We start from the raw sequence: 17,377 nt of genomic DNA, 5'->3' as shown, positions 1-17,377 counted from the left end.
CTTGAAAACACAATAGCAGCATAAACGTGTATGGAAAGACAGGTTGGTGAGCAAATGTGATTAAAAGACAAGTTTTACAAATTAAATCAAGATTAAATATTCTAAATAACAGAAAGGCATAGTTTCAGATCACAGTTTATTCTGGTGCAAGGTCACAAGTTCTTGTAGCTATGTTGAAAACCAAGAACCTGAGCATGGCAGCTTTGTTATTTCCTCTGTTACATTGGCAGCATCTGTGCAATGTCCAAGACTTCTTCCAAAGGTTTTAGTGAACCAGTTATAACCAGCCCTGCCCATCTTAGAGGTCAGTCTGGGGACAGCTGGAGCAACTACCATGATGTTACAGCACCATTCACACGTATGCATGTCACACGGATAGAAAAATCTCTACATTTTGAATGTCAAACAAACAAATTTGGCAAGTTAATTTACTGAACGTACAGTCGAGGAGACCAAAAGGGATCTCCACTTGTAAGAACACTATGTATCAACCTGTACTGAATATAATGAAATGTGTAAAAGTTCAGTGTTGTAAATAGCTCCAATTCTGGCAAACATGTGACTTTTCGTTGGCATTTGAGGGAAGAGGTTACGTGCAGTGTTCGGTCGTAACTACAGTCCCACGGATAACCTCTTGAGAGGGTGAATTTCAAGCGTATGAAGTGTCACACGATGGACCTACAGGTCAATGGAGAACATGAGAAGGAACATGGACAAACTGAGTAAAAACACTCCAGAGCATCAGCAGATGGTCTATTTAAAGATCTCTTTAAAAGAGAACATGTCTTTAAATCACTTTCTAAAATTACATTGCTTATAAGACATGTACGAGATGATCATAAGATATGATGTGAGTAGACATAACAACGCATGACAAACTGAAATCATGTGCTGTTGTTGTCAGATTCTGTTTATTTGTCCTGCAGAAAAGTGACGTATAGAACTACTTTTAATAGTTCTAAGTAAATAACTTGGCTTCAAGCATCATTTGAGGCATATTGCCCTTCTTCTGGTAATATTTATCTGTGATATTAATCAAATCTTTTTAGATGTTTATGTAGGAACTCAAGAGAGACTCAAAGGGAACAGTTTGGTTGTCAACATTTTTTATGATCTCAGGGTGGGAGCAGTGTCACAGGGGCATGTGAACATACAGTGGGAGGAGCTAGACGAGGACCACTCATTTCTAAGCTGAAGTCACTGGATATTAGACCTTAAAATAGCCCTACAGAGTGTATATAGGGATCCTCACCCTCTGGCCACATCAGACAACGGTTCAGTGCAACAGCAAACATACAGTGCAACAAATTATTTCTATTTCATAAAGGAAAAGCCGGTGAGAAAAAGATGACCACACAAGCTAAAAAAGGGGGGACTGGACACAGTGAAGTAAAGCAAAGGATCTGAAAAGTGCTTGTGCTATCCAGAAACAGCAGGAGCTGCTCGGCTAGAAACTAAAAGGATAAAAGCCAAACAAAGAGAGGACAAAAAGGACACAGAGCAAAGGATACTGCTGTTTTATTGGATTGTTGTGTTCCCTTTGGATTTCTCACTGAGCTAAGAGAAAAGGAGGAGACAGAGCAGCAACCACGGCAGGGATGAAGTACAACTACCATGTACCGGTGTCAACGTACACTGGCAGTTCACAGTACACGCCAATGTACCACACACCGACTCACTATACCCCTTCACATTACACACCAACTCTGTACACATCTACATACAGCTCAGTGTCAAAGTACACCCCAACACAGTACAGTTCGACATACTACACCCCGTCACATTACACACCCACCTCCAAAGCTACATCAACGTACGTCCCTTCTTACAGCAAAGGCTCTCGGTACAGTTCGACACAGCGCACACAAGCAAAGGAAAAGCCTGTACCTGTGATACCTGTCACACCTGCAAAAAGAGCAGTGCACTTCCCCAATGACATCATCTTCCAAGATATTGTTAGACGAGGAGATATGGAGCAGATTGGTCGATTCATGAGAGCGAGGAAGGTTCGTGTGGACACACTTTTCCACTCAGGTGAGCAAGTCTCCACTACTTTTACTTTTCTTGTCCATTGGTCAGCAGTTTAGTCTGCAGCTATTCAGATCTTTGACATTATATTTAACATAGATCTGACTGCAATAACTTGGTGTTGATCGGTGTGCTGCTACAGTGGACTGATGTTTCTGTGTGTTGCAGGTATGGCAGCTCTACATGAAGCTGTGCTCACAGGAAACCTGGAGGTGGTGAAGCTGCTGGTGAAATACGGAGCCGATGTCCACCAGAGAGATGAGGACGGCTGGACGCCACTTCACATGGCCTGCAGCGACGGCTACCCGGAAATCGCCAGGTAACAAATGACTTTTTAACCTGAGAGAACTTAAACCAGCACAGGTATTTAAAAATAGAAAAGTCAGAGGCATTCGAAACCACACTCATGTGGAACTTAGAGTTAAAATACCCTCTGTGGCGCATGTGTGCATGAAACATCCCTCTGAGTGAAACAAAAGGTCATCTAACTAAACTGAATATTGACACAGACACAACAAACATAAAACATTGACCAAATTCAGTTGTCATAATAAACAATTCATGGCATTCAGTATAAAACAAGATAGAGGAGAATTTAGCAAATATCACAAACTGATCCAAAACACAAAACATTCATCTAATCTAACTTTATATTTTCTTAATTATGAGGTCACATGGCTGAGAAGCTGAAACAAATCATAGTCGTTGAAAATAAGTAGCACCAATGACTAACTCTGGCATGTCTGTATATATATTTGCACTAGAATCTAGCCTTTGTCACTTGTTTAATTGTGTTTTATGCCATTCTCCACTCAGGTACCTCCTGGCAATGGGAGCCAGCACCGAGGCAGAGAATGAAAGCGGAGAGAAGCCTGCAGACCTTATTGATCCAGACTGCACAGAGCTGGCTAAACTATTTGAGACTGGCTGTATGTGACTGGATGCTAAATAGAAACAATATACAGAAATAAGATCAGCAGCAGCTTAGAGATCAATGTATTGTAATATTCACCAAACCAAGCACAAGAACATTTCTGCTGGTGCTCACCGATCCTGTAAAACAAAACTCTTCAAGCTTGTTTAGTTTCAAAACTGTAGCAAAGCTGCTATGAAACAGTTATTTTAATTTATAGCTGTAAAGAAATATTTCATTTAGATTTTTCTGGTGATTCTTTTATTTTATTCTATTGGACTTTGTTTTCTGCATTTGTATATTTGTCATACTGCCAATGTCAGTGCTTCTAAATGTTAATCTACACTGCTATCTCATGTAACATAAGACATTTCCCTGTATCAAAATGTTATCTTGTGTAGTTCAGGCCTGAATATTTATTCATTTCAGTAGAATATTAGATTTCTATCCTCGTAAGCATTTCGATTTAAATATTTTATCAGCTGTGTTAGTGTGAAGCAGTCACATGGTTACACTCTGCAGGACTGTTTGCTCAAAAACTATCATCATACATTGAATCTGCAGAAAAAAATTTGGGCTGAGATGAATGTGTCTTATAGAAGGACTTATGTATCCTTACTGCTGGACAGAAAGAGGATATCCCAAATACCTAATTGATGGTTAGAAATGAAGAAAACAGCAGTTCATGTTGCACAAGTTTCTTTTACTGCTGCATTATTTTCCCTAATGCATTACCTTTTGTTTTCTGCAGTGAAAATACAAATGTTAGCGATTGAAGTCTTATAATCTTCTGTTCAATAATTATTTTTGTACATTTTCATAAATAAAGAAATCTTTTATAACTATGACTGAGATGCCATTGTGGTCTGCATAAGGAAACTATTTTACAACTGAGAATTCATCATAATTTAAACAGTCATCACTTCAGATTGAAGTGATGACTTCTTTGCACATTCTCTTTAATGTGCAAAGAATTTTTACAATCAGTGGTTGAAGAAGTATTCAGACCCTTAACTTTAGTCACAGTATCAATACAACAATGTAAAAAATACTCCACTGCATGTAAGAGTCTTACATTAGAGTTCCTCCTTAAGTTAAAGCACTTAAGTATTAGCAGCAAAATGTCATTAGTGTATTAAAGTAAAAGTAAGTGGTTTGGTTTCTCCAACTGAGACATTATTATATTAATATTAAATAATTAATATTAAATCATCAGTGTGTCAGCAGCGTGTTATTGCTGTTATAAGCACATAATATAAAGTTTTCTATACGGGGCAGAAGATAAATCTGAGGGGTTGTCAGATGATTAATGAAAGACAACAGAGGGAAAAAATCAGTTTTGATGCACAAATCTGTTTTTTCTTTTTCTCCACTCATTCCTTTTTGGTGACTCAGAACATTTTTTTTAGATGAAACCAGGTGTGAAGCACACAGGGAATATTTGCTATTAAATGAGTCTGTGACCATGGCTAAACATTGCTTTTTATAAGATGTCAGAAGCCAAAACACATTCAACACTGTGTTATTATTATAATAGTTAATATTATCCATTGTGGAAAATCTCTGTCTTAACATTAAAAACTATGAAGTAGTAGAATAGAAAGTATAACCTTTCCCCTGTAAATGTAGTGGAGTCTAACATACTGTGAAGTAGTATGAAATATATATGTAAATACAGTACAAGTATCTATCCATTCTCTATGCACCGCTTTATCCTCACTAGGTTCACGGGGGTGCTGGAGCCTATCCCAGCTTGACTCAGGCAAAGGCAGGGGAACACCTGGACAGGTCGCCAGTCTGTCACAGGGCTACATATACAGACAAACAATCGCACTCACATTCACACCTACGGGCAATTTAGAGTAACCAATTAACCTCAGCATATTTTTGGACTGTGGGAGGAAGCCGGAGTAAACCCACACATGCACAGGGAGACCATGCAAACTCCATGCAGAAAGATCCCAGGCCCACCCCGGGATTTGAACCAGGAAACTTCTTGCAGGAAGGCGAAAGTGCTAACCACTAAACCACTGTGCAGTCCAGTACAAGTACCTCAAAATTTAAATATCTAAGTACAGTACTTAAGAAAATGTATGTATTTACTGTCCACCACTTGCTAATACAGCCAGAACTAACATTATCATAGGTGCTCTATATAACGGTGTTTTCATTATGGATTAGTCTGTTGATTATTTTTCGATTAAGTGATTAGTTGTTTTATCTATAACACATCAGAAAATGGTAAAAATGACAACCAATGTTTCCAAAAGTTTTGGTTTTCTGGATTCAACCACAGCTTAAAGATTTTTAGTTTTCTGCCACAGAGGGCTAGAGAAACCAGAAAATATTGAGATTTAAAAAGTTGCAATCACAGTTCATAGTTGGTGATTAATTTAATGGTTTGCAACTCCATTGCATCTTAAAGCCTTTATTGTATACAATTATCCTCACAGAGCATGTTGCTTTCAGACTGCAGTTTTCCAGAGTTTCCAGAAGTAAAATGGGAGGCAGGGTGCTCAGCCGTCAGCCTCCTCTATTGAGGAATCAGCTCCCAGTTTGGATTCAGGAAACAGACATATTCTCTACTTTAAGGATTAGGTTCAAAAATTTCATTTTTGATAATGCTTATAGTTAGGGCTTCTCAGGGTCAGTCTCTTAGTTGGGTTGCTTTAAGTTCTAGGCTTCCCAAGATGCTCCAAGCACATCTCCTCTACTTAGTCCCTGGTGTTTCTGTCTCCATACAATTATATGCCACCATTGCATGTCACTAACTTTGTGTCTTCTCTCTTGTGTAGTTTGAGCTTTGTTCTCTTTGCTGGTATTTCTGGCTGCAGAGCTGCACATTTCTAAACTGTGGTTACTGGCCTCACCGACATCCCAAATTTTCATTGTTTTATTATGCATTTTTTTCTGTTTTCTATTTGTTATCCTGTTCTCACTCCACTTTACCCTGAAACCCTAAAATGGTCAAGGCAGAGGGAGTTCACTTCCTGAGAACGGTGCTGCAAGAAGTGTTCCTCCTGGTAAAGGGGAGTATAATTCTTCCCACTGTTGAAAAAAGAGCTCAGAGGACATTTTTAGACTATTTGGTTACATTTGTTGATGTATAAAAAGAAAAAAAATTGACTTAATTTTTTATTATACAGCTCATCAATTAATTGTTGCAGCTCTACTAATTACTATGGTACAGCATTACCTGGGATACATAGTAGGCTCCCATCTTCAGTCAAGTTCTGCTGCGTTTGCGGTGAAAATTGTCACTGTACATCAACAACAACAACAACAATAATAATAATAATAATAATAATAATAATAATAATAATAATAAGAAGAAGAAGAAGAAGAAGAAGAAGAAGAAGAAGAAGAAGAAGAAGGAGAAGAAATTAAAATTAATTAAATACATTTTGATATCCTAGAATGCTATCCTGATATGAAAGCAGAGCGCATTATTACATTTTAATTACTTTTCTTTTTTACTATTAAATTATTATTATCATTAATGTTTTATTCTTTTGGTTGTTGTGTTGCTGTTGTTTACTGTAATATTCGCTTTCGAGGTTTTGGAAGCCAATTCACTTCCGTGTCTTTTCCCGGAACTGATTGGTTGGCATTGGCAACGTTTTAGCCAGCTCTAACGGCGTACCCAGTCTGTGAATAAAGAAATCGAAAGGAACGATTATACAAAGGTTTGTCGCCTTTCTCGTCTCTCATTTACTGGAAAGCTTGGAAATATTATTGTTGCGCTGACGTGCCTCTAATAAATATGTTGTAGCCGAAACGCTAATGAAATACTGGCTGTTTGAAGCTAACGTTGCGCCAGGACAATGTAAATGAGCAGTAAGCTAGCTAAAAGGCTAAAGTTAGCTAGCTGGAATTATTGTGTCAGGAAGTCTATAGTTAGCTGCCCCCCAGGTCGCAGCTGTAGGGAGATGCATGTCTCTAGAGTATTTTAGAGGTGATGCTTGTTGATAAGAGCTGCTGGTTGGTGCTCTAGGTTTGACTCTGGAAGCTGCTGCTAACATCGCTGAAGCTACTCTAGTCAGAACGTAAACAAAAGCTCCTTGTTCAGCAAACGTCAATATCTGCGCTTTTTTTCTGATACGTAGCGCCTCTGAGTTTTAGATAACCCTAGAATTTACGAATTACTCATATAGTTACGATTATGATCTGATCTCATTAGAAGATATGGTTAATTTTAAGTGACTACTTGGACGCTAACTAAGGAAATGTTCCTATGAGAAGTTTAGAGAAAATTGTTAGACAAACTGCGTTACTAAGTCGTCATAACAAACTTTTGTTTTTAGGTTATCATAGTAGGTAAATGCTTACAGCATCTTCTAAAAGAGATGACAAGTGTCTTACAGTAATTAAGGAGATTCAAGAGTTCTTATTTGTCACAAGCTCACACAATACAGCCTGTGAAATGCGGAGTGACTGTTCCACAAGGCTGTACAATAACTACAAAACATTATGAAAAACATTTCTAAAAAAATCTAGTCAGGAATAATGAGGAGAAAAGACATTGTGAGAAAAAAGCACAGTATTTGTTATGCAAAAGCTGAAGTCATGTGTGTGTATGTTATGATTATGTATAGAGTGTGTGAGTGTGTGTGTGTACATACATCTGTATGTTATCCACGTTTTTAAGTCAATACATGCGATGCTTGTTAAAAATATGATGTACTGAAAGTGTTCATATTTCTACATTTACATTTGATGGCTGAAAATATTTTGAGACTACTATTTTGTGCACAAACAGTATATGCAAAGTCAACAGATAATACAAACTGAATTACTAGTCAACAATGCCGAAAAAATAGAAATTTTCAAAATGATGGGAAGACAGACAGGTGCTTAAAGAAGAGGAAAACCGTGAGAGCCATTACTAGCCAGCTTGGCACTGGCGAAACAGCTGGCCATTACAAACTTAAGAAGATAACAGATGTGCCTCCACTGATAACTGCTAAAGAAAAGCCAGAAATTGTGCTCAGTGTGGTCTAATAGTTTATGCCAAAGCTGTATGTTTGTGTAGATGTAACTGTATGTACACTACCAATCAAAAGTTTGGACACACCTTCTTATTTAATAGTTTCACTTTAGTTTCATCACTGTTTACATTGTAGTTTCTCGCTGAAGACATCAAAACTATGAATGAACACATATGGAATTATGCAGTAAACAAAAAAATATGAAATAACTTAAAACATGTTTTAAATTTTAGATTCTTGAAAATAGTCACCCTTTGCTTTGATTACTGCTTTGCACACTCTTGGCATTGTCTGGTTGAGCTTCATGAGGTAGTTATCTGAAATGGTTGTCCAACAGTCTTGAAGGAATTCCCAGAGATGATGAGCACTTGTTGGCCCTTTTGCCTTCAATCTGTGGTCCATCTCATCCTGAACCCAAATCTTTCGGTCCTGCGGCTCCTATCCCTGTGCTGCAGGACTGAAAGATTTAGGAAAGATTTCTTGCCATCAGCAGTCAGGCTATTCAATTCAAAATTAAACAGATAAGAACACTGACAACTGAATTTCCCTTCGGGGATGAATAAAGTGATTCTATTCTATTCTATTCTAAACCATCTGGATTGGGTTTAGGTCAGGTGACTGTTGAGGCCAGGTCAATCTCCTTCTTGGTCAAATAGTCCTTACACTGCCTGGACGTGTGTTTGGGGTCATTGTCCTGTTGAAAACTAAATGATGGTCCAATTAAACGCTAACTGGATGTGATGGCATGTCGCTGCATAATGCTGTGGTAGCCTTGCTGGTTAAGTGTGCCTTCAATTTTGAATAAATCCTCAACAGTGTCACCAGCAAAGCACCTCCACACCATCACACCTTCTGCTCCATGCTTCACAGTGGGAACCATCCATGTAGAGACCATGCATTCACCTTTTCTGCTTCGTACAAAGACACGGCTGGTGAAACCAAGTGGAAGGAACCAAGGAAGAGTGTGCAAAGCAGTAATTAAAGTAAAGGGTGGCTGTTTTGAAAAATCTAAAACATAGAACATGTTTTGACTTATTTCACACTGTTTTATTTACTACATAATTCCATATGTGTTCATTCATAGTTTTGATGCCTTCTGTAAGAATCTACAATGTAAATAGTCATGAAAATAAAGAAAAAAATGTTAAATGAGAAGGTGTGTCCAAGCTTTTGACTGATAGTGTATGTGGGTTTTTATTCATGTGGGAATGCTTAAGTTGTCACTACTGTTTATTGTTAGAATTCAGCTGAGGACTTGAACCTTCGTACCCTTCAAATCCACTCACCACAGAGGAGCGAGGAGCGAGTACAGACTGCAAACAGAATGACCAGGTCTGAAAAATGTTACAGCCCTTCTAATACAATTGCAGTTAGAAATGGGTCAGTTTTATTAGTGATCATGTTTCATCACATACAGTATTAGGTATGTACTGCTTCAACAATGACACACAGAGGAATGCTCATTTTAGTGTAGAGTAAACCATGATGAAATGACTTTCGACAAATCAGTATCTGCTATGATGCTAATTGTGATGTTTTGATGTTTGTAAAGCTCATCAGCTCCCAGGATGGTGAATAGTTACAAGAGGACTTCAAGCCCCCGATCCCCTACTAACAGTGGGGAGCTCTTTACTCCAGCACATGAAGAAAATGTGCGCTTTATACATGATAGTAAGTATGACATCTGACAATGATGTGCTAAATTACCTGCCAGTCTAATCTAAGGATTTTACTGCAAGACCTCTCAAAACTAAAACTGCTAAAGTTTTTTTTTCTTTTCTGTAAGCTACTAACGTTTACATATACTACTACAGGGAAGTAAACTTTGACCTGTTTAGATCTTTAATGTTTAAATCTCTTATCTCTGCACATGGTTGCCCACTTGAGTTAAGTGGGAGATCGTCAGTAGGTCTGTTGTCGCTGACTCATCCTTTGATGTTCCATTACTGCAAGAGTACTTAAAGGGATAGTTCGGGATTTTTGACATGAATCTGTATGGCATCCCCGTCAGCAGTGTTGTGCATTCACACAGACTTACCCCCGACAGCGTCCGGTGAGCAGAGATCCAGTCCGGTTTTGGTCCAGACGAAAGTAGTCCGGCCAGTTTGCTAGGGTCACGAAAATAAAGCGTTTTCTTCTCAAACCAATATGTGTTCGAAAGAGTGATATATTTGCATTACAAAACCGTTGTCCACAAAAAAGTCAGATCTTGTAAACGCTTGGCACTGTTTTCTCTCCCTTCATATCACTCTGCGCTGCCTCCAGCTGGCAGCCACGCAGGTTTCACTTTGTTTATTGCTCGTAAAGTTAACAACAACATGTCTGACTACGACAGCGACGATGAATATATTGACTTCAGCATTCAGCCAAGGGGATATCTTTATGAACCCGAATATACTGAAGCCGAAATTCACCAGATGGAGTTAGAACGGGCAGAGAGAGAGAGAGAGGGTGGTTACTATCCCTTTAATTCGGTTTTCTTCAGTGACAATCGGCTATAAACTAATCACACTGATAAATGCAGGCTCGTTAACAACAGATTAAGGACGATGCATGTTGTGTAAGTCAGAACTTTGATCACAGTGTGCAGTGTGGAGTATTTAATCACTGTCCTGATCATGTAGATCCAATCAAATGTAAATTCTAGAAGGGAATAGCTGAGCAAATTAAATTTATTCAGAAAGAAAAAATAAAATGTTTGTGATGCTGTAGCTCATATCAATTAAATCTTGTGCAAAATCAATAGAAATACTGAAAAACCCATAGCATTTACCTTTATAAAGAGCCTTATAGATTGCATCTGTTACATTAATTAATCTAGTACTGGATCCTAAACATTACACTGTAGCATTTAGGAGCATTACAGGATTTTTGCTATTTTAAGTCAACTTTTCCTCTTTTCACTGCAAGAGATCACACTTACCGATCTCTCTCTACTCAGTGATGAGTCTATTCTCGTCATTTGCAAAGCAGAGGGAACTATTCAACTTTAATTATACGTATTAGGGTTGAACAATTTTGGAAAAATATCTCTTTGCGATTTTTTCTGACAAACACGGCAATTGGAAGCTGATTTGTAGTTTCATTTTGTGAAGTCACGCTTCAGCAAAGTATTCACTGTGTAACTGATTTAAAACATATGATGGAGCATGACCAAACTGGAAGCAACATAAATTTGTAAAACTGCTGACACGACAATTTAAACCTTGTTCAACCGATTAATTGTTCAGCCCAAATGTGCGCTATGCGTTTGTGTGTGAGTATTTCACTGCGTTTTCTTGTGTTGTCATTGACTGTTAGCTCTACAGAAGTCATGTGTATATCCTTTAGCCCTAACAAACACATCAAATGCATCTAATTTTTTAAAACCTCTACCTGTAGATCAGTGGAATAATGTAAAATAGTTGGCAGAACTATTGTCACATCCACATGCATGAGAAAAACAAAATAAGGTCCTGCTGACTAAATAATACCCCATTCCACTGCAAGAAGTCAGAACCTTAACTGTGAACCTTTTTAGTCCTGAAAAAATATTCATGCAAGGTTAGACCTTCATAAATGTAGCATTGCAATGTTTCCTTTAATCTCTTCCAGCCTGGCAGTGTGTGCTCAGAGACATCAGATCAACACAAAATAGTGAACGTAATGACCGTGGACCACAGGAGTATGTGGAGAAGAACCCAAATCCTAACTTACATTGTAAGTAACTGTGTAATTTAATAAGTGGGTTTTGTTTGTATACCACAGTAAAGGATTAAATCAGTCAAGTAAAAGCCATTTAAAAATTTGTTTCTGTCCACTCTTGCAGCTTTCACACCAGTGGACCTGAGTGACCTCAAAAAACGCAACACACAGGACTCCAAGAAGTCCTAGTCTTTCTCAAAATGATCCTGTCGCTTTTTTCCTCCTGTTATCCTCAAGAACTTTTTCCTCCATCAGCCCTTTGTCAGCCAGAAAGTTAGCCCTGTTGGCCAGTCTAATGCAGAATGCCAATCTCATTTCTAAACTCTGGACGGTTGCAACCCTCACCTCTTTTATTATCCTCTACAACTGTCTAAGAAGAAAAGAACTGGGATTTCGGGGAGCACACGTTCTCCCTTCTCTTGGTTGATATTTTTCCAAGTCACAAATCTTCATATGCTCATTCTTTTTGTGGATGGGACTGATGCAAGCGTTGATCCAAATTTGCTGACATCCGATGCTGAGGTACAAACTGTTGCTCCACTGGACACAAAAGACTGCAGTCTTAAATACAATACTACTACCACTTATACGACTCTGGAGGAAAATGTGAAAGGGCTGACTTCTATTTTTTTCTTTTATTTTGTTTGTTTGTTTTGGAAGATAGATTGATAAATTGTAGAAGTAATTGGAATGGTCACATTGGATATTGGATATACACTTTAAGGGCAAGTTTTGGAAGCCAAAATACAGTGTAGAAGGCCAACATTTTTATTATACATTTTCTTGCCCTTGGATGGACTTTATTAAGTAGAGGCCTCCCCAAGTAAGCTGTCCTTGGTTAACCCCCCTCCCCTAAGCCTAAGCCTTGAAACAAAATGTTGAATAAAAGACTTTTACAGTACGTCTTCTTGTATTTATCCCACATAAACATTGTCCAGATCGGATCTGGCTGTATTTTCATCACATCAGACATCACTTAATGCAACTATATGAATTTTAGGAAGAAAATTTTTGCACTAAACTTGCATTTTGTTCAAGTTGACACTATAACAAATTCCATAATGTCTGCTATTTGACGCATGATTGCCTTGTTAAAGCCCCTCATTTTAGAGCTTCAGCTAGTGATTATTGCTAATATTTTTTTCTTGAATAACTGATAAGTCATTTGATGATACATAACATGCCATATAACACTAACAAAAACAGTAAATAAAACAAGTAAGATTGTAATTTCTGCTTTAAAGTGACTTTTAATTGTCAAAATGATTGTAGGTATAGTAACTTTAAGATGTAGTCTATTTTATTTTATTTTATTTTATTTTATCTATTCTGAAAGCCAATTTGAGCTATAGGTATTGCTAATGGTGATATTTGCATAACAGTACAGGGTGTCAGTGTTTTGAGCGTGCGTATTACGTAATGACGTATTATGTACGTGCATTACGTAACGTAGTAGTTGGTCTATATCCTGCAGACGTTGGCTCATTGTGTTTTGTCGTCAGTGCAGAGAGCATTACGTTGTGGAAGGACAGGGAGAGGGACCAAACGAGTCTAGGGCGTATTTTTTTTTATATTTCGTTGACAGTTTAGCATTATTGGAGCAGCATAATGACCGATAAAATGGATATGTCCCTAGACGACATTATCAAGCAGAACAGGCAGCAGAGAGGCGGAGGCCGGGGTGGAAGAGGTCGAGGCCGCGGAGGCTCCGGCGGCGGCCGTGGAGGAGGCCCTGGGCGTCTTGGAGTCAGCGGCGGTGGATTTGGAGGCCGAGGAGGCGGATCCGGCCCCATGAGGAACCGACAGAACATGAACCGCGCTAGAGGCAGACCAACGCCATACAGCAGGGTATGAGAAAGTTAGAGGAATTGGCAGAGAAAGGAAAACCTTCGGCAAAGCTGAAAATGCCTGGGTAACCTCCTTCTGTTCTCCAATAGGCTTGCTAGCTAATCCACTAGCCAGCATGCTAGTCGAGCGAATTAAATGATTGCTAACCGCCGAGCGTCCCTCAGAGGAGAGCTCTATAGTTAGCGGTTAAGCATTAATGGAAGTTTTATGCTTTATGTGTCCCTTCTCCCACAACCCATGTGTGTTACATCATTTTTCAAGAAGAGGCCTTTTGGAGAGAGCGGTTGTGTTAGCCATGTTGGCTAACTAGCTAAAGTTGGAGCTTGAAGGCCTCGGCGGCGCCATTTTGCATCCAGCACCTTAAATTAGAGCTAGTCGTCCACGGTCAATGACGGTGCTTTCCACCCCAAGTGTCAAATTGATGTTGAGAGGAAACTACTTCATCGAGAAAGTTCACCCGCAAATGATTTTTTTTTTACTACTTTTGGGAGAGTAGTTTTTGTCCCAAGTCCCGGTGCAGCGTCCAGGCGGCCTTTTGTTCGGGAGTGGCTGGCGGGTTTCACAACAAGGCCTGTTGGGTGGCTTTTCAACCAGTGTGGCTGTTGCTTGTGGATGGATCAGTGGACTTCAACCCCCGATAGTTGTTCATATAAGTCAAATCTTCACTCCCTAAGTGTGAATGAGTGTCTAGACAAACCAAACAAAGCCCCGGTCAAAATGGCGTGGTCTCAAAATGGACGCTCAGATAATCCACGCTCACATAGAGGGGATAGCGGGCCCTTTTTCTAATTGTTTACATCCACACCATCTTATGGACACTTCCCCTTCGTGAAAGCCCCTTTCATGGCTTGGTAAAGAACTCTTGAGCGGGCCAGGATACATGGTGCAACGCTGGAGGCAACGCTGCTTCAGATGGCGACCCCCTACCCCGAGGATCATATCTGGAGGGCCTTTGGTGGAGGCGCAGATGGCAAGAGAACAATGGGCAATTTTGGTAGCTAGTCTGGCAAGTTTTCAGGGTTTATTATAGAGTTTGTGGGTGGGGTTGGGATATTTAACTCAGTCTGCTCCATAATTATTTAAACATTGAATAAATGCATATATATTGATTCAGCAGAGGCTGCTAGGCCATGTAATTTTAAAAATTCAAATATGTGGGTATATAGAGCTGATAGACAACACATCCCCTTGCTTTTATAGTTGTTTGTCTTCTGTATGTCCTTCTCTGTCTGAACTGATTCACTTGCTTGTAGTGATGGGGTGGGCAGGGAACATTGGGGACCCTCTTGGGGGAGCTGAGCACCCTGGCCATGTTGGAAGTGGAACCCCTGCTTGCCCCAACACCCAGCCGTGTGGACTCTGTGATTGACAGAGGCAAGGGGATCCTGAAGTCAGCAGGTGCGTTCTCTTTCGTCTGTTGCAGCCTAAACAGCTTCCGGATAAGTGGCAGCACGACATGTTCGACAACGGCTTCAGCGGCTTCAATGGTACTGCTGGGGGTGGCGGAGGAGCTGGTGTGGAAACTGGAGGGAAGCTCCTTGTCTCCAATCTCGACTTTGGGGTCTCAGATGCAGATATTCAGGTAATTGGAGTTTCATTGTACATACATTTGTTAATTGAGACAGGACAATGTTGACCTTCATTTGGTATGCTAAATTGAGTGGGGCATAGAAACTCAGGATTTGCCTCTTTTGTTTGTTTTTTAGGAACTTTTTGCTGAATTTGGGACTCTGAAAAAGGCTGCAGTTCATTACGACCGATCAGGAAGAAGCCTGGGCACTGCAGACGTCCACTTTGAAAGAAGGGCAGATGCTCTCAAGGCCATGAAACAGTACAATGGGATCCCACTTGATGGTATGTCTCAAAGTCGACTTGCATTCAGCTGTTTTAAAGTATGATGACTTGATGAATTTTTTGCTACATTTCCAAACTTTGCTGGATGTGACTTATGTTTTTGCTATCTGACTTAAAAGTGTATTTTCTGTCTGTTAAATTAGTTGGCTGTTACCACTATGCCACTGTCCTGTACAAGTTGTGAAGGATATGATCTCTCTTTCTAGGGCGACCTATGAACATACAGCTCGTCACATCACAGATTGACACACAGAGGCGACCTATGCAGGGGTAAGTGAACGTTTTTGTCCTTTTATTCAAAAAATGTGACTCAAACATTGTGGACACCATTTGTGATGCCTGCTTTGTGTTCAGTCTGAACAGAGGTGGTGGAGGCATGAACAGAAATCGTGGCGGCGGCTTCGGAGGCATGCAGAGAGGCCGAGGAGGGCGCAGTGCAGGTGGTGCCAGAGGAAGAGGGCGAGGCGGCCGTGGTGGTGGCGGCACTAGCAAGCAGCAGCTGTCAGCAGAGGAGCTAGATGCCCAGTTAGATGCCTACAATGCCAGGGTATGTTCATCTGTCAAGATGGAGCCCGTCTTTAAACAGTGATGTTTCGGCAGCTGTCTAATTTCATTCCGTTTCTTTTCTCAGATGGACACCAGCTAAAGAAATCAAGTTCTTCCTCGTCCTCATCTCTTCCTGTCTGCACAGCAGAAGGGTGTTGTTACAGATGTGCAAAATATTTTACACTTGGTTGTGTTCTGATGTAATTGAAATTATTGTTCCAACCTCTTCTTTTAAATGCTCCAAAGTGTTTTTTACCAGTATTTTTTTTCCCTTTTTTTTTTTTTTTTTTCTGATGAAAATGGTTTTGGCTGTAGGTTATAGAACTGGGTTTTCCCAGTTCTTTCTTCTACCCTGTAGTAAATGAAACTTGTAATAAAAACCTGCAGTGCATATTAACCAAATGAACTGTCTCGTTTCTATGTTCTTCTGTCTGTACTAGCAGTATTTTGTGTGTTTGCACCTGGTCTCTAATAGTAATACATCTGCAGACCAAAATATCAATTTATGTTGAAATTAAGTCTATTAGAAACTAGGTGTTTGAGGTCTAGTTTTTGATTTAATCTGCAATATCTTATGAACTGACAGTCTGCAGTGGTTTCAGTCTTGAGTGAACATAAAACTCTGAATTCTTTATAAAGGAGAGTCATAAAAGCCACACCTATTACAAGTGGTCAAGCACGTGAATCCTAACAACTACCAAAGAACAGATATAAAAAATAATACATGTATTCAATAGAAAATGCTGGGCTTAATCTGCAGTATTTAGTTGAAAATGAGTGAAAACATTTTAGCAACACAACCACTAGATGTCGTCCTGCTCTGCATTAACGATTCACTGTAATACAACTTCATTTTTGAGCCCGCTGAGTTTTGAAATGTACTTTGGTCGGTTTCTGCTTGCCACGCCTTTGACTTACAGAGTCAATCACTACTTCTTACCCTGCTCAATAGGAACTTCTGCAGTTAGTTTAGCTGCTGTTCTAGAAATGTCACATCAAAAATAAGTTAAAACTAACGTGAAATGAAGAAGCTGTAAAGTCAAATGTCAAGATCTGCCGGAAAAAAAATGTTCTGCAAGCCCGAGCCTGTCGCGGTGCATTTTTTTTCTAGAAGGGTTCGCTCGGATGCAAAAAGTTGGAAATTGTGAACAAGAACAGGTTCTGTTTAGCTTTTCATAATTGAAGTTAACTTTGTCATCCCAATTAATGTAATGGAAGAGCATTGCATTTTTCTGAAAACCAGGACAAGGCAGTGGCTATGACAAGGCAGAACATATATTATAAAAGATTCAAAGATCAATAGATAAGTAATACATATAGCTACAACCTGCTGTTCGGTGCACCCTTGTATGTACAGGAGCTCAAGAACATACATACCATAAAAGCCTAAACTTTATGCTAAATAAAACTTATAAAAGAAGCAGACAAAAGTGCATGTAAAAAATAAAAAAATGGAAAAGCGACTTTATACTGAAAAAGGTAGTAAAGGACTGCTGTGCAGTGATCCTAGCGCAAA

The 17,377-nt window shown here is 39.4% G+C and overlaps 3 protein-coding genes across 6 annotated transcripts; all 3 read left to right on the top strand.

The window, feature by feature from the left end:
• Positions 1–61: 61 nt before the first annotated feature.
• ppp1r27a (protein phosphatase 1, regulatory subunit 27a) lies at positions 62–3,718 on the top strand. The gene is made up of 3 exons (XM_022202335.2): positions 62–2,034; positions 2,197–2,347; positions 2,845–3,718. Exons 1-3 carry the CDS (start codon positions 1,599–1,601, stop codon positions 2,963–2,965), a joined length of 708 nt encoding a protein of 235 aa, XP_022058027.2. The 5' UTR covers positions 62–1,598; the 3' UTR covers positions 2,966–3,718.
• Positions 3,719–6,512: 2,794 nt separating this feature from the next.
• On the top strand, positions 6,513–12,514 carry mcrip1 (MAPK regulated corepressor interacting protein 1). Its single transcript, XM_022202360.2, has 5 exons — positions 6,513–6,627; positions 9,170–9,261; positions 9,482–9,600; positions 11,524–11,628; positions 11,738–12,514. The coding sequence occupies exons 2-5, from the start codon at positions 9,254–9,256 to the stop codon at positions 11,800–11,802; spliced, it is 297 nt and encodes a 98-aa protein (XP_022058052.1). The 5' UTR covers positions 6,513–6,627; positions 9,170–9,253; the 3' UTR covers positions 11,803–12,514.
• Positions 12,515–13,088: 574 nt separating this feature from the next.
• Positions 13,089–16,263, top strand: alyref (Aly/REF export factor). Of its 4 annotated transcripts, none has more exons than XM_022202355.2 (6): positions 13,089–13,461; positions 14,885–15,043; positions 15,168–15,315; positions 15,522–15,585; positions 15,670–15,862; positions 15,947–16,263. In XM_022202355.2, exons 1-6 carry the CDS (start codon positions 13,222–13,224, stop codon positions 15,959–15,961), a joined length of 819 nt encoding a protein of 272 aa, XP_022058047.1. In that variant the 5' UTR covers positions 13,089–13,221; the 3' UTR covers positions 15,962–16,263. The 4 variants fall into 4 exon arrangements, with proteins under 4 accessions (XP_022058047.1, XP_022058051.1, XP_022058050.1 ...); XM_022202359.2 differs by having other exon boundaries at positions 13,318–14,431; XM_022202358.2 differs by having other exon boundaries at positions 13,318–14,455.
• Positions 16,264–17,377: the final 1,114 nt, after the last annotated feature.

Source organism: Acanthochromis polyacanthus, chromosome 21, assembly GCF_021347895.1.
Source record: "Acanthochromis polyacanthus isolate Apoly-LR-REF ecotype Palm Island chromosome 21, KAUST_Apoly_ChrSc, whole genome shotgun sequence".
In the NCBI taxonomy this organism is placed as follows: domain Eukaryota; kingdom Metazoa; phylum Chordata; class Actinopteri; family Pomacentridae; genus Acanthochromis; species Acanthochromis polyacanthus.
Note: the sequence above shows the minus strand (reverse complement) of the source record. Positions and strands in the feature narration are given on the sequence as shown.